This window comes from Panthera tigris, chromosome B3 (assembly GCF_018350195.1).
Source record: "Panthera tigris isolate Pti1 chromosome B3, P.tigris_Pti1_mat1.1, whole genome shotgun sequence".
Taxonomy (NCBI): Eukaryota; Metazoa; Chordata; class Mammalia; order Carnivora; family Felidae; genus Panthera; species Panthera tigris.
The window spans coordinates 121754360-121778656 of NC_056665.1; the positions used below are offsets into that span (position 1 = coordinate 121754360).

General features: G+C 42.0%; 1 protein-coding gene across 1 annotated transcript in view; it reads left to right on the forward strand.

Moving 5' to 3' along the window:
• The window catches only part of ADCK1 (aarF domain containing kinase 1), a 149327-nt gene that overhangs the window by 2193 nt on the left and 122837 nt on the right, over window positions 1-24297 (forward strand). Inside the window, exon 2 of the mRNA XM_042990239.1 lies at window positions 23000-23114. Coding sequence (XP_042846173.1) covers window positions 23096-23114 — 19 coding nt within the window. The 5' untranslated portion in view covers window positions 23000-23095. The remainder of the gene's footprint in view (window positions 1-22999; window positions 23115-24297) is intronic.

Consider the following 24297-nt stretch of genomic DNA (forward strand, 5'->3'; position numbering starts at 1 on the left):
GATCAGGAGTTTGGTTTTGAACATCTTACATTTGAAATGGCTGTTAGATATAGATAGCCAAGTAAAACTGTCAAGTAAGTAGTTGTATATACAAGTTTGAAGTGTAGGGGAAAAGGTCTGGGCTGGAGACCTTTGTGAGTATAGATGGTATGTAAATTTATGATACCAGATGAGATTATCTAGAAAGTGTAGCTACAGAAGAGAAATTTTTCAAGGACAGCCTTCTGGAGTGAATTCCCATATTTAGAGATTGGAGAGATGAGAAACCAGTAAAAGAGACTGAAAAAGAATGGGCAGAAGTTTGATCAATAGAATCAATGAAGAGGAAGCATCCCTCTATCTTTTGGATCAGAAGCTATAAGATTGAGTTGCCAGTATTTATCTATCCTGGCATATAGCAAGACCCTGTGACAGGAAAGAATGAGGCCACCATGCAAAAACAAGGAGACCAGAAGGGTAAAGAGACGGGAAGAGAGATGTTGAGACCTCTGACAACATCATGGAAGTTCCTGGATTCAGCAGTGCCTGAAGACCACACCATCCTGAACTTAAAAAAAAAAAAATTATTTAAGTAATCTCTACACCCAACATGAGGCTCAGACTCACACCCCCAAGATCAAGAGTCACGCACTTCTCTGACTGAGCCAGCCAGGTGTCCCACCGTCCTGAATTTTTTAAATTAAGTGAGCCAATAAATTATTTTGTTGGCTTAAGCTAGTTTGAATTGATTCTCTATCATTAGCAATGAAAAGGACTTTATACAATGTTTGTTTTCTGTGCTCCAGTAATACTTGTTCTTCCCCCAGTCTTAACATTTATCACACTCAATAGATTTTGATGGTTTACTTTACTACAAAGAAGATTGAATCTCTCTCTTCATCTGTGCCTGAACAATGTTGGGCAAGTCCTCAACCCCTCAATGGATATAGACTCTTTATCTGTAAAAGCATAGAGTGGGCCCAGATAATATCAAAGATCTCTTTTAGTGTCAATATCCTTTTATTCTTGGTACTTTATTCTGTTGTTTTTTTTTTTTTAATAGTAAACTCTGTGCAGTATGGGGCTTGAACTTACGACCCTGAGATTAAGAGTTGCATATTATATTGACTGAGGCAGGTACCTACTTTTTTCCAGTTTTTAAACTTCTAGATAAAGAGTTTTAGGGGTGCCTGGGTGGCTCAGTTGGTTAAGCGTCCAACTTCAGCTCAGGTCATAATCTCACAATTCATGAGTTCGAGCCCCATGTTGGGCTCTGTGCTGACATCTCAGAGCCTGGAGCCTGCTTCGGATTCTGTGTCTCCCTCTCTTTCTGCCCCTCCCTTTCTCATGCGCTCGCTCTCTCTCTCTCTCTCTCTCTCTCTCTCTTAAAAATAAACAAACATTAAACAAAATTTTTTTTAGGGGCACCTGGGTGGCTCAGTCGGTTGAGCATCCGATATTGGCTCAGGGCATGATCTCACGGTTTGTGAGTTCAAGCCACACATCGGGCTCACTGTTGTCAGCCTATCAGCACAGAGCCCACTTTAGATCCTCTGTCCCCCTCTCTCTGCCCCTCCCCAGCTTGCACTCTCCTCCCAAAATAAATAAATATTAAAAAAAAAGTCTGACTTCGGCTTCGGTCATGATCTCATTGTTGGTGGGTTCGAGCCCGGCGTCAGGCTCTGTATTGACAGCTCAGAGCCTGGAGCCAGCATCGGATTCTATGTCTCCCTCTCTCTCTGCCCCTCCCCCTGCTCGCATTCTCTCTCTCTCTCTTAAAAATTAAACAATTTTTTTGTGTTAATTTGCTATTCTATGAACTGTTAATACACATAACTTTGATGAATCTGAAAGGCATCATGCTGAGTGAAAGAAGCCAATCTTAAAAACATATATTAAAGTTGGCCCTTGAACAATGCAAGGATTAATTAGAGACATCAACCCTCCATGCAGTCAAAAATCCTTATCTAAATTTGAATCCCTGAAAACCTAACTACTATTACTTAAAATAAGATAAAATAACTTAAGGGGCTCCTGGGTTACTCAGTCGGTTAAGCATTCAACTTTTGATTTCAGCTCAGGTCATGATTGCACGGTTTGTGGGTCTGAGCTGCACATCAGGGCTTGGGATTCTGCTTGGGATTCTTTCTCCCTTCTCTCTCTCTGCTCCTCCCCTGCTCTCTCTCTCTCTCTCTCAAAATAAATAAAAATAAACTTAAAAAAAGATTTAAAAAAGATAAAGTAACTTAAAACTTACAATATGGTGAACTAGAAAAAAGAAAATGTTATTAAGAAAATCATAAGAGAAGATACACTTACAGTACTGTATTGTATTTTCAAAAGTCCACGTATAAGTGGACCGTGTGATTTAAACCTATGTTGTTCAAGGGTTAACTGTATAGAATTCCATGCAGTTATTCTTGAAAAGATAAAACTCAAGTGACAGAGAGTGGTTGCCAGGAATTAAGGGTGGGGGACAGATGTGACCCCCACAAGGAAGTTTTTTTGGGTGATGGAATTGTTTTGTATTCTGATTGTGATGGTGGTTACATGCATCTATACATGTGTTAAAATTCATAGGACTGTATACCAAAAAAGTCAGTTTTACTGAATGAGAATTAAAAAAAAAAAAAAAAAAAGCCTGGTCTAGCTCTAATGACCCTGTTAGAAAAGAAATGGAAAATGTATTAATTTTCTTCTTTTTTTAATGTTTATTCACTTTTGAGAGAGAGAGTGAGCAGGGGAGGAGCAGAGAGAGAGGGTGATAGCGAATCTGAAGGGGGCTGTACACTTATAGCAGTGAGCCCAATGCGGGGCTTGAACTCATGAACCGTGAGATCATGACCTGAGCTGAAGTCAGACGCTCAACCTACTGAGCCACCCAGGCTCCCCTGTGTTCATTTTCTATTGTTATGTAACAAATTATCACAAACTTAGTGATTTAAAACAACACCCTTCGTTAGCTCACATTTCTGTAGTTCAGAAGGCTGGCACAGCATGATTGGGTTCTCTGCCCTGGGTATCATAGGCTGAAATCACAATATTGGCCAGGCTGGATTCTCATCAGGCTGAGGTTCTGTAGGAAAGCCCATTCACAAGTGCATTCTTGTTGTTGGCAAAATTTCGTTTCTTGCAGTTGTAAGATTGAGGTGCCTGTTTTGTTGTGTGCTGTCAGTGGGGCTGACTCTCACCTCCTGCTGGCAACTCTCAGGTCCTTCCCACCATGGACATTTGCTTTCTTTCAGGCCAGCTGGGGCACATCTCTCCAACTTTCTCTTCTGCCGCCAGGTGGAGGAAATTGTCTGCTTTTAAAGGGCTCATTGATTAGGTCAGGCCGATCCAGATAATCTCTTTATTATAAAGTCAACCTAGGAGCACCTGGATGGCTTAGTTGGTTAAACATCCAACTCTTAATTTCGGCTCAGGTCATGATCTCACTGTTGTGTGTTCCCCTTTAGGCTCTGCATGGACAGTGCAGAGCCTGCTTGGGATTCTCTCTCTCCCTCTCTCTCTCTCTCTGCCCCTCTCCCACTGGTTCTCTCTCTCTCTTTCTATCAAAATAAATAAAGCTTTTTTAAAAAAAGTCAGCATTAAAAAAAAAGTCAACTTTGCCATATAACCACATAATCAGGGGACAGTTGTCTCATATTAACAGCCCCAGAGATTATGCTGGGCATGTACCTAAGGGGTGGGCAGGGAGGAGATCTTGGGATAGATCTTAGAATCTTGTCTGTCACAGCATGTAAGCCAAAAGGAAAAAAAAAATACAAAACAACTATTTTGGTAAATGCAGGATTATCGATCACATTGTGTAATGTAACAAGCACAGTAGGAGTCTGAAGATATAAATTCAGGCTATAGCTTCACCAATAAACTGTGTTATCATGGTCTATGTGACATGGACTAGGAGTGAACGGTGTAGAAACAATTCTTGAGGCTTTACGGTGCAAAAGGCATTTTTATGAAAGCATGGAGACAGGACCCGAGGGCAGGAAGAACTGCATTGGGATTGTGAGGAATGATTGATTGTATACTTTTAAGTTGGGGGGGGGGGCGAGGGCGAGTAGAGATAAAGGAAATTTCTGATGAGATTTTTATATGTTAAAGAAGACTTACGGGATCCTGGAGGTCTGGCTATAGTCAAACTGAGCTTGCTTTCTGCCTCTAGCAAAACATTAACATTAAGGCAGTTGTGAGTTCCTTGAGGAATGTCATACTCTGCCTGTCTTAATAATTTATCAATGGGCTACAAGTAGTAAGGATATTTAATTTTATCTACATTTCTTTTGCCATTGTTCTCCTCATCAGTCGAGATGCTTCTCTGGGCCCCGATTTTATTAAACTTAATATGCTGATCGTGTTACATGCTGTACATCTATCATGGAGTGTTTAATTGAGGTAGTGCAGGTGAATATGTTTTACTCAACTCTAAAGCACTATGTAAATATATTAGTTATTACTGTTAATATTTTGGTTGACATTGATCTGCTTTAACCTCTGCTCCAGGAATGTATTATTTCTAGAAAGAGTATAAAAGAGCAGCAAATTAGACAAGGTCCCAGAAGCCAAGATCAAGGAGCTTAGATTTAATTCAGCAGGTGATTTGGAGCTGAAGGAGGGCTAAAATAGAGGGCTGGGTCACAGAAACTGGCAATAAAGACAGTTCTTAAGTCCGAGTGGGTTTCTATGGTGATGAGAGACAAAGGAGGCCACTGAGGACAAGGTTAAAGTAATTAACATGGGAAGTCCGTAAGATACCGACCAAGACCAGGGATGCTGAATTGAAAGAAAGGGGCGGAGAAGTGTTTCTACCATCCACTCTCGTTTCTCACAGAAGCACCTGCGTGTGAAGCATTTCTACCAGTCATGGTCCCTCACTGTCCTTGGGATATATGCAGAAGAGCAACTGACTTTAATAACAATCTTGGCAAAACATAATTAAGAAGGCAAATCTACTGCACAAGTAATATGATATTATACCCCGAGGCCAAGCCCTTTATTCAGTTGTGTAGGTGAGGGGGTTTGTGTTCCTCTGTGCTGGGTCTTCCTGCCACACAGCCCTCCTTACCCAGGTATTAGCAGCTCAAAACGGAGGGCCCCACATGGGTCAGAATTGGTGCTGCTCCAGTTGGCCAGGACCCATCTGCTCACTCCACTCTTGGTATTCCAGGTAGAGGGGAAAATTCATTCTCACAGAAGCGAGGACCTAACCTGATTCCTAACTAGCTGTGACTCTGTAGCCGCAAGTGAGGTGACAGGGTGGAGTGGTTAAACACACAGATTGTGAAGTCAGTGTCCAAAGTGGTTAAACACACAGATTCTGAAGCTCCTCTCCCGACTCGCTTATTTACTAGCTGTGCGTCCTGGGCATGCCACCTTGATGAGGGAGCATGAGGCAGGCTAAGGGACAAAGAACAAGCTAGCACAAACCCCCCCCCCCCCCGACCCCCAGGTGGAATATGTGTGATATTCCTCAGATACTCCTGGCTACCCGAGAACAAAGGAAAGGGGTTTAAGTGCTTGCCATGGTGAAGTGGGAAACTAAGGCAAATGAAAAATTAAATTCCCTTACTGACTAGAGCCCATTGACAAGTCCTTGAGACCGGCAGAGTGACCTCTCTCTAGGACCTTAGCTGCCTCAAGGATGACATTTTGCTGGGGGCAAAAGAGAACCTTAGCTTAACATTATCCCAAACTCCAGGATCCTGCAAGTCAATTTCTTTTATCTCAACTTCTCAAGATATATGCTGGCAATCATGCTCCAAGCTTATGGCCCCCCATATACACCTGAAGGGTCTCGTGACTGAGGTTTTATTAAACGGTAATAAATGGCGTTTTCCTATCAACGGCTAGCCCCTCAAGGTCCTAGAAACCTTGCTTCCAAAATACCTTAGAGACTTGCTCTATCCCTGATCCCCTCCTAACCTGAGGGTATATAATGAGTTACCTGTCAGGACCCCAGTGCAGCTCTTCCTGCCAATGGGTCCTGTCCCCATGCTTTAATAAAATCACCTTTTTACACCAAAGATATCTTTAGAATTCTTTCCTGGCTATTGGCTCCAGACCCCAAGAACTCCCCATCACCCCAAAACTTCATCAACCTAACTTCTCTCTCAGTTTGCTTACTTATAACTGTTTGCATTTCTGTGATGTTGGTTGTTATTTCTCCTCTCTCATTTGTGATTTTATTTATTTGGGTCCTTTCTCTTTTCTTTTTCATGAGTCTAGCTAGAGGTTTCTCAGTTTTAGTACTTTTTTCAAAGTACAGCTCCTGGTTTCATTGATCTGTTCTATTGGTTTTTTTTTTAGTTTCTATATCATTGATTTCTGCTCTAATCTTTATGATTTCCTTCTTTCGGCTGGCTTTAGGTTTACTACCAGCATTTTTCACAGAGTGAGAACAAGCAGTCCTAAAATTTGTATGGAACCACAAAAGACCCCAGATAGCCAAGACAACCTTGAAGAAGAAAAGCAAAGCTGGAGGCATCACAATTCCAGACTTCACGTTATATTACAAAGCTGAAGTAATCAAAACAGTATGGAACTGGCACAAAAATAGACACATAGGTCAATGGAACAGAATCGAAAATCCAGAAATGAACCCTCAATTACATGGTCAATTAATCTTTGACAAAACAGGAAAGAATATCCAATGGGTAAAAGACAGTCTCTTCAACAAATGGTATTGGGAACACTAGACAGCAACATGCAAAAGAATGAAACTGGACCACTTTCTTACACCATGCACAAAAATAAATTTAAAATATATTAAAGATCTAAACATGAGACTTGAAACCATAAATATCCTAGAAGAGAACACGGACAGTAACCTCTTTGACATAGGACCTAGCAATTTCTTTCCAGATATGTCTCTGTAGGCAAAGGAAACAAAAGCAAGAATGGGGCGGGGCACCTGGGTGGCTCAGCGGGTTAAGCCTCTGACTCTTGGTTTTGGCTCAGTTCATGATCTCCACAGTTCTGTCAGTGCAGAGCCCAACGCAGGGCTCAGCCTCATGAACTGTGAGGTCATGTCCTGAGCTGAAATCAAGAGTTGGGATGCTTAACCAACTGAGCTACCCTGGCACCTGCCTCTTAGTTTTGATAATTCGTTAGAGGGACACACAGAACTCACTGAAAGGTGTTATCCTCATGGCTTATTACAGGAAAAGGATCTAGATTCAGATCAGCTAAGGGAAGAAAGAAATGCATAGGGCAGAATCCAGGAGGATTCCAAATATGAAGCAACCAGCTGTCCTCTCCCCGTGTAGCCAGGACAGCATTGCTCTCCTGGCAATGATACATGACAGTCTTCAGGGATTATTGCCAACCAGGCAAGCTCACCTGAGCCCTGACATCCAAAGTTTTTACTGGGTCTCCATCATGTAGGCGTGACTGATTGCTTATGTGGCTGATCTCAGTCTATAGCCCCTCCAGACATCTACTGATACTGGGTAACCTAGACCCCTACACTAAAGCACATTGCTGGACTTTCTGGCCATCCCCTACCCTGACTATTTGATGTGCCCAGTACCCACCCTAAATTATATTTTTAGACAATCTGGTGACCCAAGACTCCCAGGCAAACAACGATGCTCCTCTTAAGCATGACATTTCAAGAGCTTAGAAATTATTCCCCAGAAGCTGAGGACAAAGGTCAGATCTCTGTGCAAGGTTAAATTCTTGACTATAGAAACCTCGGAAACATTATGTTAAGTGAAAGATGTCAATCACAAAAGGCCAGATATAATTCCATTCATATAAAATTTCCAGAATAGACAGATGGTAGGGACAGAATGATTAATATTTACTGGGGGGGGGGGGAGGTGCTCTGGGTGGCTCAGTTGGTAAAGCATGCGACTCTTGATCTTGGGGTCATGAGTTCAAGCCCCAATTTGGGTGTAGAACTTACTTAAAAAAAATTTACCTGGGGCTGGGTTGGGTAGGGGGTGGAGGATGGAAAAGGTGAGTGACTACTAGTGGGTACAAGGGTTTATTTTTGGAGTGTTGAAAAATTATATAGTGCTGATGGTGGCACAGCTTTGTGAATATACTAAAACCCACCAGTCTGTGCACTTTAGAAGGTGAATTTTATGGGATGTGAAATATATTGCAATAAAGCTGTAAAAGCAAAGTCAAGTAAAATGCAAAATTAATAAAATGAATAAATAACTGAATAAGAAGTATGACATAGTATGCCTTCATTAATTTTTTCCAAATTAAATTTAGAATTATTTTGACAAGTATTTAAAAAATTTTTTTAATGTTTATTTTTGAGAGAGAGAGAAAGAGAGAACGAGTGGGGGAGGGGCAGAGAGAGAGGGAGGCACAGAATCTGAAGCAGGCTCCTGGCTCCCAGCTGTCAGCACAGAGCCTGAGCAGGGCTCGAACCCATGAGCCAAGAGATCATGACCTGAGCTGAAGTCAGATGCTCAACCGACTGAGCCACCCAGGTGCCCGAGTATTTTTTTTTAATGTTTATTTCTTTTTAGAGAGAGAGAGAGAGAGAGCATGCGCACGCGAGCGCGAGCATGAGTGGGGGAGGGGCAGAGAGAGGGGGACGGAGAGGATCCTAAGCTGGCTCTGTGCTGACAGCAGAGAGCCCAATGCAGGGCTGGAACTCACAAATCATGAGATCATGACCCTACCCGAAATCAGACACTCAATCGACTGAACCACCCAGGCGCCCCTGTTGAGTACTTTTTGAAAAGCTTTTAGGAATATTGTTATTGAGTTGACCATGAATTAACCTAGATTAGCTGATATCTTTACATTTTTATGTTTTAGGAACACTGTTTGGGTTCTGGCTTATTAAAATCTTCTTTCATCACTTTCAATAATATTTTGGAGTTTTCTTTATATAGATTGTACCCGTCTGTCAGGATATTGATTCCCAGGTATTTCATTTCTTTGTTATCATGAGTGCAATATCTGTTTTTATATTGTTACTAAAGATAACAGTAATTTTTATTAGACAAACTGAAATTGTTCTGGAATGCAGCAATTTTTGAGTAGAATCGATTATTCGACTCTAGATGACTTAAAGTTAGGGTGAACTTGTATGTGGTGGGACGGGCTCCTGCATTTCCTTCCCGGGACCGAGCCGAGCCGTTCTTCGTTTTGAGGTACAGGAAAGCAGCTTTGCTGTCAGCTGCTTCCCTCCCTGAGCTCTGAGACTTCCTGTTTAAAAGCACTGCAAGACCTGCTGACCCCATTTCTTTTCAGATTTAATTATTCTTTTTGAAAGCTGGCTCTAACCTGAAAGGGATTTGAAACGTAAGGCTCCAGTGGGGATGAAGCTTTAGACCCAAGATAACTATTCCTTTTTCTGTTGAATAGCCTGGCAGGGGAACAATTTGCCCCCTGCCCTGAGCGCTGTCATTTGTTTTGATCATTTTCATTCCTGTCGAGTGTGCTGCCGGCTCAGAAGGCAGCCATCTGATATCTGAAGTGACTCCTTACATTACTTCCTTGTCTCTTCTCTAGTAGCAAGATATTCCACCTGAATATCCCCGATTGTGGATGAAGAAGCTTCAGTGTGTGTGCTTGGCTATGGATTTAATAACCCTAAAGGGGAAAATACTAGCACAATAAGAATAGTTATTTGCTGATGAGCTCCTCTGTGTCTGTTTAACTCATTTGCCCCTTAAAACCTTATGAATAGTTAAAACTTTTTTTTTTTTTTATGAGAAAGAGAGAGAGAAAGGGAAAGAGAGCGTGCAAGCTGGGGAGAGTGACAGATGAAGAGAGAATCTTAAGCAGGCTCCATGCTCAGCATGGTGCGTGACATGGGGCTTGATCCCACAACCCTGGGAATTTGACTTGAGCTGAAATCATGATTCAGACACTTAACCAACTGAGTCACCCAGGCAACCCAGTAGTTAATTCTTATTATCTCCATTTTACAGACCAAGTAATGGAGGCTTAGAGATGTTATGTAAATTGCCTGATGACAAATAGAAAGTGACCAATCTGGACCTTAGTTCCAGAGAATATGATCTTAACTACTATTCCATACTGGGCCTGGAGTGGAAGAGTCTAGTTTTCTTTATTTTTTTAATGTTTATTTATTTATTTTTGAGAGAGTGAGAGAGACTGAATGGGAAGGGGCAGAGAGAGAGAAAGAGAGGAGAGAGAGAATCCCAAACAGGCTCCATGCTGTCAGCACAGAGCCCGAGGTGGGGCTCGATCCCATGAACCATGAAATCATGACCTGAGCCAAAATCAAGAGTTGGGTGCTTAACCAACAGAGCCACCCAGGCACCCCTGATTCTACTTTTCTAAGAAATCTGGAGTCAGACTTGAGTTTGAGTCCCGCCCCCTTTGCTTCCTAGCTCTGTATCCTTCAGCAAGTCTACTTACCTCATAAGGCTGTGAAGATGATGTGAGATAATGAATGAAAAGTTCTTACATGCTTGGGTCACAGTGAGTGCTAAATGGTTATCTGCTGTTATTCTTCAAAAATTTATCAAAAATTTGTCAGAAATTTTTTTTCTTAAAAAAATTTTTTTTAATGTTTATTTTTGGTATAGAGAGAGAGACAGACAGACAGAGCATGAGTGGGGGAGTGGCAGAGAGAGAGGGAGACACAGAATCCGAAACAGGCTCCAGGCTCTGAGCTGTCAGCACAGAGCCCGATGCAGGGCTCAAGCTCAGGGACTGTGAGATCATGACCTGAGCCAAAGTTGGAAGCTCAACTGACTGAGCCACCCAGATGCCCCTGAAAAAAATTTTTTTCTGTACCAGCAAAAAAAAAAAAAAAAAAAAAAATTTTTTTTTCTGTACCAGACCCTGTGCTAATTTGGGGGACTCAGTGAAATACTGATAACCCAAGTCCTAACAACCAGTGGATTGGTCCATCTGGGGCTTGTGGACTAAACCTGGTCTTCAGAAGTATTCTGTTTGTTCCCCACACATACACTTTAAACTTTTTGAATTAGTTGCAGATAATTCAACATGGGGAGATTTCAATAAAATCTGGAATTACCACTGCTTTTGGAAAACAGCGGAGCTGGGCCTGCGTGCTCCCATGGTGGCAGTCCTCTAGAATGCATTTGGTCATGTGGCAATGTGGGCACAGACACCGCCACCCCCTGTTGCATCCAAAGCTGAGGGAGTCACTGGCTGTTCATTGTTGCAGCTGTACTGCTTTTCTTATGATAGAAGTAAAACCTTTCATTTACCTAGGATGCTCTCAAAAGATAAAAAGATGGGTCGAAGTGGCTGCATGATTTCAGACAAATGAATGATCTTTTTGTTTAAAAGCCAGGATTATTCTCATGTCTGACCGGCTTCACTTATTTTGATAATTTGCTTGGCCTCTGTAGGCATATGCATTTGCAGCCCCTGGTGTAAAAAGGTAACCTCACAATGTGATGAGTGCCATGCTGGAGGTAAGCCCAAAAATGCTTTGGAAGTACCAACAAGAGTCCCTTCACCAGGTCTGGGAGTTCGGAGGATGCTTCCTGTAATATCTATCACCTGACCAGGGTCATATACTATTAGCGGGTGAGGCCTAGAAGGACAGTGGCAGAGGTTTAGGCAGTGGGTGGGGTTGAGAGGCTGTTTAAGCAGATGGAACAGCTTGAGAAAGTTCTCAGAGGTAGCAGCAGCAGACTTTGGATCTTCTTTGCCTATTGACCTGCCTTTGACCTTCTACCCTGACCCCTTCTCAGAAGGGGTCGTGTCCCTAGCTGTCACATCACTAACAAACAAAAGATGACTGAACCTGGTCAATGGCCAAGTCCTTCTGGTTCCATATACCAGCTGCACTCACATCTTCACATTTCCCTGACTTACCAGAAGGACACACGTGTACCCTGGGGGACCACCTCTCAAAATTCCATCAACACAAGTTCCTAACAGAAGGAGTTTTCACATCCATCACTCAATTACACATCAACAATAATATAAAGCTATTCATTTAGATGACAGTTTGAGAACATTTTAGTGTTTAAGTAACAGAAATCAGAATCTGTGTAGCTGGTGGAATTTACACCCCTCCATAAAATAAACTATCTACATGCTTGTTCCTGACAAAGGCAAATCAAAATTTTCCCAGGGCAATAAAGAGAAGCTTCCAGAGGTGAGAGTGTTTCTCTTTGAGCAGTCCAGAGGAGAGAGAAAGAATCTAGGATCTCTCAACTTGACAATGGAAGACTGTCTGAATGGTCAAGGCCAGGCTCAGCCCATAGGAAAAGTAATGATAGTGGGTAGACCCTGTGAACTTTTTTTTTTTTTTTTTTTTTTTTTGAGGGCGTGCATCCAGCAAGGGAACTAGCAGGTCTAGCTGTGACTGGTGGGAAGGTCAACTGAAAGTGAAGGACCGGAGCCTGTCCTTGCTCACAGACATGAGTCCGCTCCTACCAGGTGTCTGAGAGACAAGGCAGAGGTTTTGTGAAGGCTTGAGGATGGAAGAGACTTCCCTTGCAGAGATCAAGGTCAAGTTCAACCTACAGTCAAGAACTTTGCTCCAAACCATAATAAGATACCATTCCACACTCACTAGGTTGGCCATAATAAAAGAGATAGACAGTAAGAAGTATTAATGGGGATGTAGAGAAATTGGAACCCTCATACATTGCTGGTGGGAATAAAGGGTGTAGCTACTTTGGAAAACAGTTTGGCAGTTCCTCAAAATGTTAAACATAGAGTTATTATATGACCTAGAAACCCCACTCTTAGGTATATACCCCCAAAATGAAAACATGTTTCACAGAAACCTGTACATAATACTCATAGCCCAGCATTATTCATAATAGCCAAAAGGTGGAAACAACCCAAATGTCCATCAACTAATGAATGGATAAACAAAATGAATCTCCATGGGATAGAATATCATTCAGTAGTAAGAATGAAGTAGCAGCACATGATATGACATGTTTGAACCCTGAAAACATTATACCAAGTGAAAGAAGCCAGTCACAAAAGACCAGATATTATGATTCCATCCATATGAAATATTCAGAACAGACATGACCATGACAGAGCACGGGTTAGTGGTTGCCTGGGGCTAGGGCCAGGGTTGGGGGATCGGAAGGGGGACCAGGAAAGACCAGTGACTGCTAAAGGGTGCAGGTTTCACACTATTGGAAAGGTTCCTAAAATTAGATACTGGTGATGGTTGTACAACTCTGTGAATATAATAAAAACCACTGAATTGTACACTTTGAAAGAGTGAATTTTATGGTATGTGAATTATATCTCAATAAAGATGTTATTAAGAAAAAGATCTCCGCTCCAAGTTTCCTGAGACCCCCCTGTGAGATAACTGGAAGCCACAATGGGCTTTCTCCTTTTTTTTTTTTTAATTCTTGAGCCTCTATTTATTTTTTTTAAACTTTTTATTTTTTTTTAAACATTTATTTATTTTTGAGACAGAGAGAGACAGAGCATGAGCGGGGGAGTGTCAGAGAGAGGGAGACACAGAATCTGAAACAGGCTCCAGGCTCTGAGCTGTCAGCACAGAGCCCGATGGGGGGCTCAAACCCACAAACCATGAGATCATGACCTGAGCTGAAGTCGGACTCTGAACCGATTGAGCCACCCAGGTGCCCCTGATTTCCTCTATTGTGAAGTTCCTGTTCTAATGTCTTGTCCCTTTCTTACAGGTTATGTGTCTTTTTCTTGTTGATTTGTGGGAATTCTTCATGTGGTTTGGAAACTAGTCCTTTGTCTACCACATGTATTTCTATTGCTCTGCTTGTCTTTTTGCTCCAACATGGTATATTTTGATGAACAGAAAATTGTGATTATTAAGCAAATTTATGAATCTTTTCTATTCTGGTTACTGCTCTTTGTGTCTTGTCTAAGAAATTCTTCTCTGTGCCAAGGTCTTGAACATGCTTCCTGTATTATCTTATGAAAGCTTTCTAGTTTTTCCTTTTACATGTAGGTCAATTCCACCTGGAACTGATTACCGTGCATGAGGTGAGATAGGAATGTAATTTCAATTTTTTTCTACATGGATGCTCAATTTTATCAGCACTGTGTATTAAAAAGTCTGCTCCTTCCTTACCGATCTGCAGGCCACCTCTGTCATGTAGCAAGTGTCCATAAGTGTAGAACTATTTGGGGTTTCTTTTATTCTGTTCCTGTTACAACTGGTCCTCTCACATTGGTCTCCTTATTCAGTAGCCTCAGATTTCAGTATTTCCTCTTGGATCTTTACCTTGAGAATCAGCCTGTCAAGTTCCACCCCCCCCCAAAAAAAAAAAAAATTAAAAGTCAAAAAATAAATAAAGCCATGTCCCCAATCAGTGTACATCTCAAGATCTGACTGGAGGGTAGTGGGCAGGAAGTCTTTCTGGAAGTGAATGAAGAAGCATGGAGATTTAGTTGCATCTCTTTTATTGGAAAGCTGCCTTATCCCAGGGACATTGGCATGGGGTTGAAAACAACAGACAGAGAAGGGCAGAGCTGCCAAAGTCACTAAAAACAGAGTCAGACCATGTCTTCTAAATCCTTCTTACCTTTGGGTGCTGTAGCTTTATCATTTTGACTTGAGGTTTCTTTGAGATCCAACCAGAAGCATCCTAACTGATCTTAAATACAGCTGGAATGCAGAGGTAAGTAAAAAAGCCTTTTCATGAAAAGGAAAGCAGCTGTCACAAAAGCTAAGAATTTTTTTCTATAGGAAGGTAATATGTAATAATAATAATGATAATGATGGTAGTTATAACTAACATTTACCAAGCCTGGCACCATGCTAAGAAATGTCCAGGTAATATATCGTTACCTTTCTGATCTTACTCAATGGCCATGATGTCCCAATGTTATTCTTTTCCCAGATCCAGAGAGGTCAAGTAACACTCACAATGTCACAGAGCTAATAGGATTCAAGGATAGGCCTGTCTGGCTTCAACACACTTATCAATTGCTCTTTGGACTCAGAATTCCTTATGAAATAGGGAAAATTAAAAGCTCCCAGAAGGGTAAGGTTTGGTGAAAGGGGAATTCCACCTTACTCCTGGCAGGAATATGAATGGTTATAACCTTAGGGAACAGTTTGATAGTATGTATTAAATACCCGAAAATATTTATCTTCTTTTAACTACTAGCTCTACTTTTAAAAAAAAGAGTGGGGCCTCCAAATAAACATTTCCAAGGATGTTCAGAGCAGCGAAATTTTTTAGTAGCAAAAATAGAGTTTGACTAAATGTTAGGAACTAAAATACTATTGTAACTATTAAGAATAGTGTTTTAGAATTTTTAAAAAACATTTATTTATTTTTGGGAGAATGAAAGCAGGGAAGGGACAGAGAGAGGAGGACAGAGGGTCTGAAGCAGGGTCTGCACTGCCAGGCTGACAGCAGTGAGCCTGATGTGGGACTTGAACTCACAAACCACGAGATTATGACCTTAGCTGAAGTTGGATGCTTGACTGACTGAGCCACCCAGATGCCCCTAGAATTTTTAATGACAAGGAAAAATATACTATCTTAAGTGAAAGAAGCAAATTATAAAACAATATTCACAGCAGGATTTCTGTTATATTTAAAAAGCAAGAAGGGTATACAGCAAAATGATAGTAGTGATTATCTCTGTGGGGTGGGATTATGGATAATTTAAATTTTCTTCTTTTACTTTTCTGAAAATTTCAAGTTTCAACCATGAATATGCTGAACATTTTATTAAAAACCTCAAACATAGGGGCACCTGGGCGGCTTAGTCAGTTAAGCCTCTGACTTCGGCTCAGGTCATGATCTTGCACTCTGTGAGTTCGAGCCCCACGTCAGGCTCTGTGCTGACAGCTCAGAGCCTGGAGCCTGCTTTGGATTCTGTGTCTCCTTCTCTCTCTGCACCTCCACCTCTCATGCTCTCTCTCGCTCTCTCTCTCTCAAAAATAAATAAACATTAAAAAATTAAAAAAAAAATCTCAAACATACTCAAAAGTAGAGAGAACAGAAAAATGAACCTGATGAATTTACCACCAGCTTTAATATTTTTCACCATGGGGGCAATCTTGCTCATGGTACCCCTGCCACTCTGTTCCCCAGATTATTTTGAAGCAAATCTCAAATATTGTATTTTATTTGCAAATATGTCAGCATTCTTCTCTAAAAGATATGGACTCCTTTTCAAAAACCACAAAGTACCAGTATTATACCTAAATTTAAAAAATAATGAATTCTTCAGTATCATTAAATATCTACCCAATTTTGGTCTTTCTCTGATAGTCTTAAACGTTTTTGTTTTGTATGTTTCTTGTATGTTCTTGGTTTTGCTGTTTTAATATATATATATATATATTTTTTTTTTTTTCTTATTTGAATCAAGATCCAAATAGGGTTTATCCATTGTGACTGGTTGATGTGTCTCACATCTCTTTTATAGTTTCTTATTTTTTTCATGCAATATTTTGTTGAAGAAATTAGATAATCTGCCTCTTAGAGTTTCCTATAGCTTTGATTTTGCATCTTTGTGATATTGTTCTTCCTCCATTTCCTGTAAATTCTTCATTAGCTCTAGAGGCTTGATCAGATTCAAGGTTTTGTTTGGCTTTGTTTTTGTTGTGGGGCTAGGGGAGGGACAAAGCAACTTCATGCATGATGGTGTTTACTTCTATCAGGAAAATCCAAAGTCTGGTAGTCTTTCTTGTGATGTTAGCAGACATTCATGATCATTGCTACACCCATAAATCATTAGGAATTGCAGAATTGTGATGTTCTAATTGTCATTTCTTTTTTACTTATTAGCCGGCATACTTTTATAAAAGAGAATTTCACAAAGGAAAAAGAGAATGAATGCCAGATTCTTTCTCTTTAATGACCCATTTTAAAAATAATTAGGTGGTTTTCTTGCATTCTTCAGCGATGACTTAAAATTTTTTTTTCTTTTTGGAGTACCATCATAAACTCACAGAGGTAAAGATATTTGATGTGTTTCAATCCATTGATATTTTTAGCAGATTATCAAATTGTCCCATCCTTTTGCAAGTGGAGGCTCTTCATGTTCACTTCTGAGTTTTTCTGACCTAACCCTAGTAGTCGTCGATAGCTTCCATGCTTTCTGGTATGACAAGATATTTCAGGATCATCTTATCTCATACATTTCCATCCCCAGGTGTGGAATGAGGCTCTAAAGAGCCTAGATTTCTTTTAGTGGGACAATTGGTGTACTAGGAAGTGGTAAATAAATGCTCTTTAATAAAAAGAGTACCAGAGACTGGATGGTGAATAATGGTACAAAATGAATAGAACTGTAAGAGTATCACCACCCAGGACCCCTTTAGAGAGGGAGACATCAACAGAAATGTCCTCACCATATCATGGACATGACTCCATGTTTTCACCAAGAAAACTTACACTCTGTTCAGCAAACTTATTTTACAAGGAAGTGTAAAACTTTTAAAAGGTTACATGTGTGGGTAAGTCCTAGTTACCTGCAAAATTAACATAAATAGAATGTTTCATTCACTTCAATAGTAGTTCTCAGGCTCATGCTGAGAATACAATCATTTAGGGAGCTTGTCAAAATACAGTTTTCTGGGCTCCACTCCAGACAGTCTGAATCCAGGGAGTAGTGCTTGGAATTTGTATATTACTAAGACGTCCAAGTGATCTTGATGCAGGTGGTCCTAAAAACCACCCTTTAGTGAACTCTGCCAGATAGATAGATAGGTAGATAAAGTAAGGGGAGGAGGAGAGATGCTTTTTAAGAATATTCCTGGGAGTGTACTTATGAGAATTAAATCACATTAAAAAAATTTAGTGAGTCTCATTTTCTGATTTTAAAAGGATTTTATTGTCTGTGAAAATTTGAAAAATAGTAAAACAGAATAAAATAACCACCTGCAATCCTATTCCCCAGACACAATGTGCATTAAGTAGATATATCGCCTTCCAGCCTTCCTAGGGGCATGTCGTTGCTCTTTTTCCCCAGCAGACACCATCACTGACTTGCCTGGGGGCACTCAGCTAGTAAGTGGGAGAGCCCACACTGGAACCCAGCTGCTGAACCTGAACTTCATTACGTTCCATTCTAACTGAAACAGAGGAGCTCCCTGTCCGCCACCCCCCCCCCCAGTATTACTTTACACGTCTATATAGCATTTTTAAAATTGATTGTAAAATTAAAAAACAATAATCTGTGTCTACCATCAGACTACGGGATTCTCAGCATGGCAGGAAAATCATATTATTTACATCAGTATCTTCAAAACAAGGTGCTTAATAATGGCTCAGCACCTGGGACATAGTAGATACCCGACAACTGTTTCTTCCAGGTGGGAAGGGGGAGACAATTAGGTCTTCGTGGACTCTTATGGAACTGAACTTCAGGTGCCCTAGATTTTCCCAGACTGGCTTGGTTTTCTCCCAAAGAAGCAGTTTGTAGCATCCCAGTATTCAAGAAACAGAGGACCTTCGTGAAACCATGATATGGGAACGTGTGAGGGTGTAACCTTTCAGACATTTCCTGTTGAGGCAGCTTCCTTCTGCCCTGTTAATTTTCTGGAGGATGGGGCAGCTGTGAACTGTTAGCAGCCAACACTCACAGGAGCTGAGTAATGGGGATACTGGCCTGGTAAAGGGGACCTGGGCAGAACACTAAGCATGTGTATTACACCACCGAAAAGTACTGTATGCCAGGGGCACCTGGTGTATACCATAGTGTATACCATAGTTGAGAAAGTCCCAGTGTAGAGAATGGCATAGTGAATGCGGTGTTTTAGGTGGTGTTTTGTGGAATGTCTGTGAGGGGGAGGAGTCTGGAGAAAGGGGGACCAGATGGAAGTCTGTGGAAGAGTCTAGACGTGGGATGTGTGGGGAGCCTGACAATGCTTGTGGCGACAGGAATGGCGAGGAAGGAGAAAGAGGGAAGGATAGATGGAAGGGTCAATAGCCTCAGTGAGGTGGGACTGAGGAGAAGGAAGGGAAAAGGAACCTGGGAGCCTGGGAGAATAGCAGGGTCTGGGCAGCCATTGAGGTTCAGGGCGAAGAAGCTAGCTTGGTCCTTCTGTCAAGACCAAGAGAACAAGTCTCTAACACTAATGTTTGTGGGAATATCTTCTCCTTTGCTTTTGTCCAGAATATCCATTGTTAAAGATAAGGATTTGCTCCTCCACAGATTTCAGTCAAAGGGGCCTCCTGATAGATAGCCATCAAAGCCCATGTGCCCTCCTCTTCCCACAGAAATGCTAACCCACCCACCTGCCCCGTCAGCAGGGTAGGGCCAGGGTGTCAGCAGCTCTTGTGGGAAGCTATAAGACCCTTGCCTCTCTCAGGAGGGTTGGATTAGCCCTTGACATGAGTCACATTTCCAATTGCCTTTCTTTTTTGATAAGAGGGTCCTCACTGTCTCCTCTGCCTCCCTTTCTTGGCAACAGAAGGGTGGTGTGAGATTTAATTTCTCAAGAAAATTAAAAAAAAAAAAGACACAAAGATCCCTAGTCTCCATTTCATGTGAGCTAAGATCTTCCTTGGGTGTAGAGGGTCAGTGCAGACAAAGGCACCCTGATCACTTGTCATAGTTTCTCTCTCTAATTATAGAAAGTATTTAGTTATTGTTCCATAATTGCTCATTGCAGTTGGGTTTGAGCATTGTGGTTTTTTTTTTTCTTTTGTTTTTGTTTTGACAAAAGCCTGCTTTTCTGATGAGTTGTTCTTTTTTTCTGCTTTGGTCCACTGCCATCCCAGTCCCTGGCTATTCCACTACATATCTGAAGGAGGTGGCATGGTATTTCTGGAGAAGCCACTTTACCTCATCAAATTGTTTTCATGGCTTCCCCACTCCTCCCAGTTGCGTAATAGAGAAAGGGAATTAAATTTATTGAACATCTACTTAGTCTTTGGCGGGCAATGTACTAAGCCCTTGCATAGGCTGTTTTATCCGGTCCTTATAGCAAGCCTGAGAACAGATATTATTATCCCCAATTTACAGAAGAGGAATCTAAGGCATTTTTTAATAGACTTTGGCTAGTAAAATAGTGTTGTTGATGCTTCCAGCGCTGTGGGAGAATTGGGAATCCTGCTCCCTTACTCTGAAAGTGCCTATCTCTAGGTCCCCTGCTAGTGGTAGGGCTTGGTGGGGAGGCCTGCAGGACTTTGATAGGAGGTGGGATTCCTGTGTTGTGGAGTTCCTGTGTTGAGGTCTGGGATTCTGTGACATGGAGAAATTTCTGATGTCATGGTAGCAGCAACAAGGAGGGAAGCCACCTCACCACCAAGGGGGCAGTAGCAGAAAGGGTCCTGCGGGAAACAGGGGGCATGTTCAAGGGTTTCAATGCAGGGTGTTGAATGAACGAATTGTTCAGTGGAGGCATAAGCAGTTAAGGGAACCAGCCAGTGGTGGGGAAACAGCTAGAAACTGGCACAGCAGGAAGCCATCAACGCTCTCAGGTCTAAGGGGGCACAGTGTGGGAATGGTGGTGTTCCTGCAACCCAATGAGAGCTGGGGCTGGGCAGAAGTGCCCCAGCGGAACTGTGGCAGGAGAGGAACCCAGCCTCTGCTGGAATGCAGACACAAAGGGCAGGAGCGCACACAGGATTCAGTGTGTGTGTGTGTGTGTGTGTGTGTGTGTGTGTGTGTGTGTGTGTGTGAACAGATATACAGATACCTGGGCCTCTCTCTCCTTGGGCCTATCTGTCTCCTGCTCCTGTCTCCTGCTCCTACCACTGGCTAAACCACTTTAAGAGGACAGGGGAGCCCCTGGGGATGCAGCTTGCGCTGGTCAGTCTCCTGGGCACAGGGCAGGGCAGAGAAGGGTGGAGAGAGGACCTCTGGCAGGATACAGAGGATATTCAGTGTAGGGGCTTACTCAGCTATGCCCTCTGTGTCAGTCTATAGGTTGGACATTGCTTCCAGACTCAAAGAATCATGGAATGTGGAATGCTGGAAGAGACTTTAGAGTTCTGCCCCTAAAATTCCTTTGCTTTACTAAAGAAGATCCTGAGTCCGAGGGAGGAAAAATGACTGGTCCAAGGTCCAAGGTCGGCAGCCAACAAGTAGCATAGGCAGGACTGGAACCAGCTAACCAAACTCCCAGTCCATCCTCCCTCTTAACTGAAAGCTGTGGCCACTTAATGGTTGATAATAAAGGATTACTGCTGAGCCAGCTTGCCTATTTCCTGTTAAAACTGCTCAAAGACCTCAGGGCCATAGTTTACCTTGGCCCCAGAGACATTTGCCTCAAATGATTCCTTTTAAATATACCTATGATCAGAGTGAACTGCTTATTCCAAAGTATGGGATGCGGAGTCAGATTTGTGGGGTGGAATCCCAGTTCCACCCTTACAGAGTGATCATGGACAAGCTGCTTAACTCTCAGTGCCTTAGTGTGCTCAGCTATAAAGTGGGGGTAATAAAGATGTCTAGCTCATATATCATGAAGGTAATATGAGAAAATATACTTAAAGCACTGAGACTAGCAGCTGGAAATATTAAGTGCTTGATAAATGATAGCATATATATGCAAATATAACATTTATATATATAAATATAGTATGTCCCATATATATGTATATATGTATATTTATGGAATATATATGGGATATGCACACATATCTCTAGTAAACTGATTTAGAATTCTGGTTAAGAATTCATTTGGTTCTTTTTATCAGCTGTTTCTTGCAAGGAATTTTTTTTTCTTCCTCATGACAGATAAGGAAACTGAAGGGTGTGACAATTATATCTCAATAAAGCTGGAAAAAGAATAAGAAAACTGAAGAGCCTGTGTGATGTGCTTTTTGTGGGATCCTTCAGCCAGTCAGGGGCAGATAAGAAATCCCTGCTCTCCATGTCACTCCAGCCCCTGGCTTGGAAATGAATTCCAGATTACTCATCTTGATTTACTTCTTCCCAGGTGTTAAAAAATATCCCTTTAAACTCCCATCAAGTCCAGGCCAGTCTGGCCATCCCACGGGGCAGGCTGAGCAGGTTTCTATCTCATGGTCATTGATACCTAGAAGTGTCCAGAGCCAGCAGGCCTTGCTCTCTTTCCAGCCCTAACCTCTGCTCTTTGACCCTAGCACACAAATGTATATGGCCTATGGATTGGCCTGCAGACTTTCTGGCAAATGTTCAACTGCCCTCTGGGTATCTGGAGGCTGACCTTCTGGTCCTGGATCTAGGTTGATTGCTTTTCTCCTGCTGGAACACTCTCTGTCCTGGGCAGGTGCTAATACAAGCTCCAGCCCTCCAGCTCAAGTCTCCTTCTGTGGTTGTTACCCAACCAGGGCATTGTTCATCTTTGGAATACTGGTGGGAACCAAATGCAGCTTTCTTGCTTCCTCTACTACAGGCCCTAAGACTTTCTCCCTCCTGCATAGCACACAATTCCCTTATTACTCTCTCTGCAGTAATGTTTTCTCATTGTCTTAAGCAAGAATCTTGCTCCTTGGATTCTCTTGCTTTTCCTCTGGTTGGCTGCTGTGTGACACTTCCTTCCAGATAGTCCACTTCTGAGACAAGACACACAGCATCCTGAATGAATGCCTCTCATGAACAGCATTCTAAATATTCAGTTTACTAACCCCAGGCCTTACTGCCTCAGAAACTCAACAGGGACTTTGTGGTCGGTTGTGAAATAAGTTAGCCACTTCCCCTGATAGCTTTGGTTGCTCAGTGCATTTTCTGTTTAGCTTCTTGGGTCATATCCCATCTCAACAAAATCCTTCAATGGCTTTCTAGTGCACTTGGACTAAAATCCAAACTAGTGAGTGCTCTGAGGTCCTCTACCTGCCTCTCCTACCTCCTCCTATACCATTCTCTCTGCTTCAGTTCCACTAGGCTCCTCTCTGTTCCTCAAACCTGCCAGGCTCTTTCCTACCCCTGGGCCTTTGCACTTGTGTTCCCTCTGCTTGGAATACACTTTCTCATCTTCCTCATGGCTGGTTCGCTCATCTATCAGGTTGCAGTTTCCTCAAAGACACCTTGCCTGACTTCTCCTTCCAAAGACGCCATCTCTGGCCTCTGTTTAGTTATTCTTTATCACACACCCCTACTTCTTTCTTTCACAGGGCTTATTATGTCATGCAATGATCCTGTTATTTCTTTGCTTATCTGTTGTCTGTCTCCTTTCTAGGCACCGAAGATCTAAATCCCTGCTCTCATGAAGCTTTAAGTCCAGTGGAGGAAACAGATAAAAGCCATCTAAACAAATGAATAATATAAAGTACTGATGAGTGTTATAAAGCAAGGTAAGGGGATACAACGTGTCTCAGGGAATGTGTAGGGTTGGTGGTGGTTAGATAAGGGTAGTCAGGGATGGCCTCCCTGGAAGGGTGACATTGGAACAGAAAACAGATTGCTGGGATGGAGAAGACCTTTGAAATTATGGGGGAACAGCAAGTGTAAGGGTCTCATGGCAGCAGCCAGTTTGGCAGGTTGAGGAACAGACAGGAAGCTGGTTAGGCTGGAGTGGCCTGAGCTGGGAGGGAGAAGGGTGGTGAGGGTGGAGACGGAGGGAGTAGGAACAGGCCCAGGGGTGCCATGTGAGTTAAGAGTCTGGATTTTCTTCTAAGTTTAATGGAACATGTCTTCACAGCAATATCTGGTTTTCAAAGCACATACCCCATCTCACCTGATCCTCACAAGGACCTCTGAGGCAGGTAGGACAGATGGTGGTTAACACCTTTTATCAAGAAGGAAACCACCATTTTATCATTTTACCATTGGTAAATCAAAAGGAAGGTCAAGCTCTGCCAAATTAGAAAACTTACTTTAAGTCACACAGTCCAAACAAGACTCTTTAACTCAGTGGTGTCTAACGTTGACTGTGCATTGAAACCATCCGGAGAGTTCTACAAAATAGTTACACCTGGGTCCTTTCCCCAGAAAATGACTTAAGAGGTCCAGGGTGTGGCCCAGGAGGATTGTTAAAGCTCTCCAGGTGATTCTAACCTGGCTGAGAACCACTGTTCTCAATCCACCCACTTTTCACTACACGAACTGCCTCCTTGACAGAGCTTTCCACTAAGCTGCCCATTAAAATCACTGAGGGAGCTTTCTAAGAATTACAAAGGGAGATCCACATCCCAGACTAGACTCTAAAATCAGAAATTTCTGGAGCTGGGGCTCACAGGCTTGTTTATAAAAGTCTTATTTCCCTATCTGTGTTGGAGCTCCCCACATTTATTTTTTGATTTTTCCTATCTGCTGTTGTCTCTTGTTCCCTTTGGCTTTTATGACTTTTTTATTTCTTTCCTGTCATTTTCATGGGATTTCAGGAAGGAGTGGATTTAAATGAGTATACTCAACATACCACGTTGAACTGGAAGGCTTAAAAATTATAATAATTTTTTTTACATGTTTAAGTAATTAAATTTTAGTTGTGAAAGTTATATGCACATTCATTGTAAAAAAAAATTCAAATATGATACA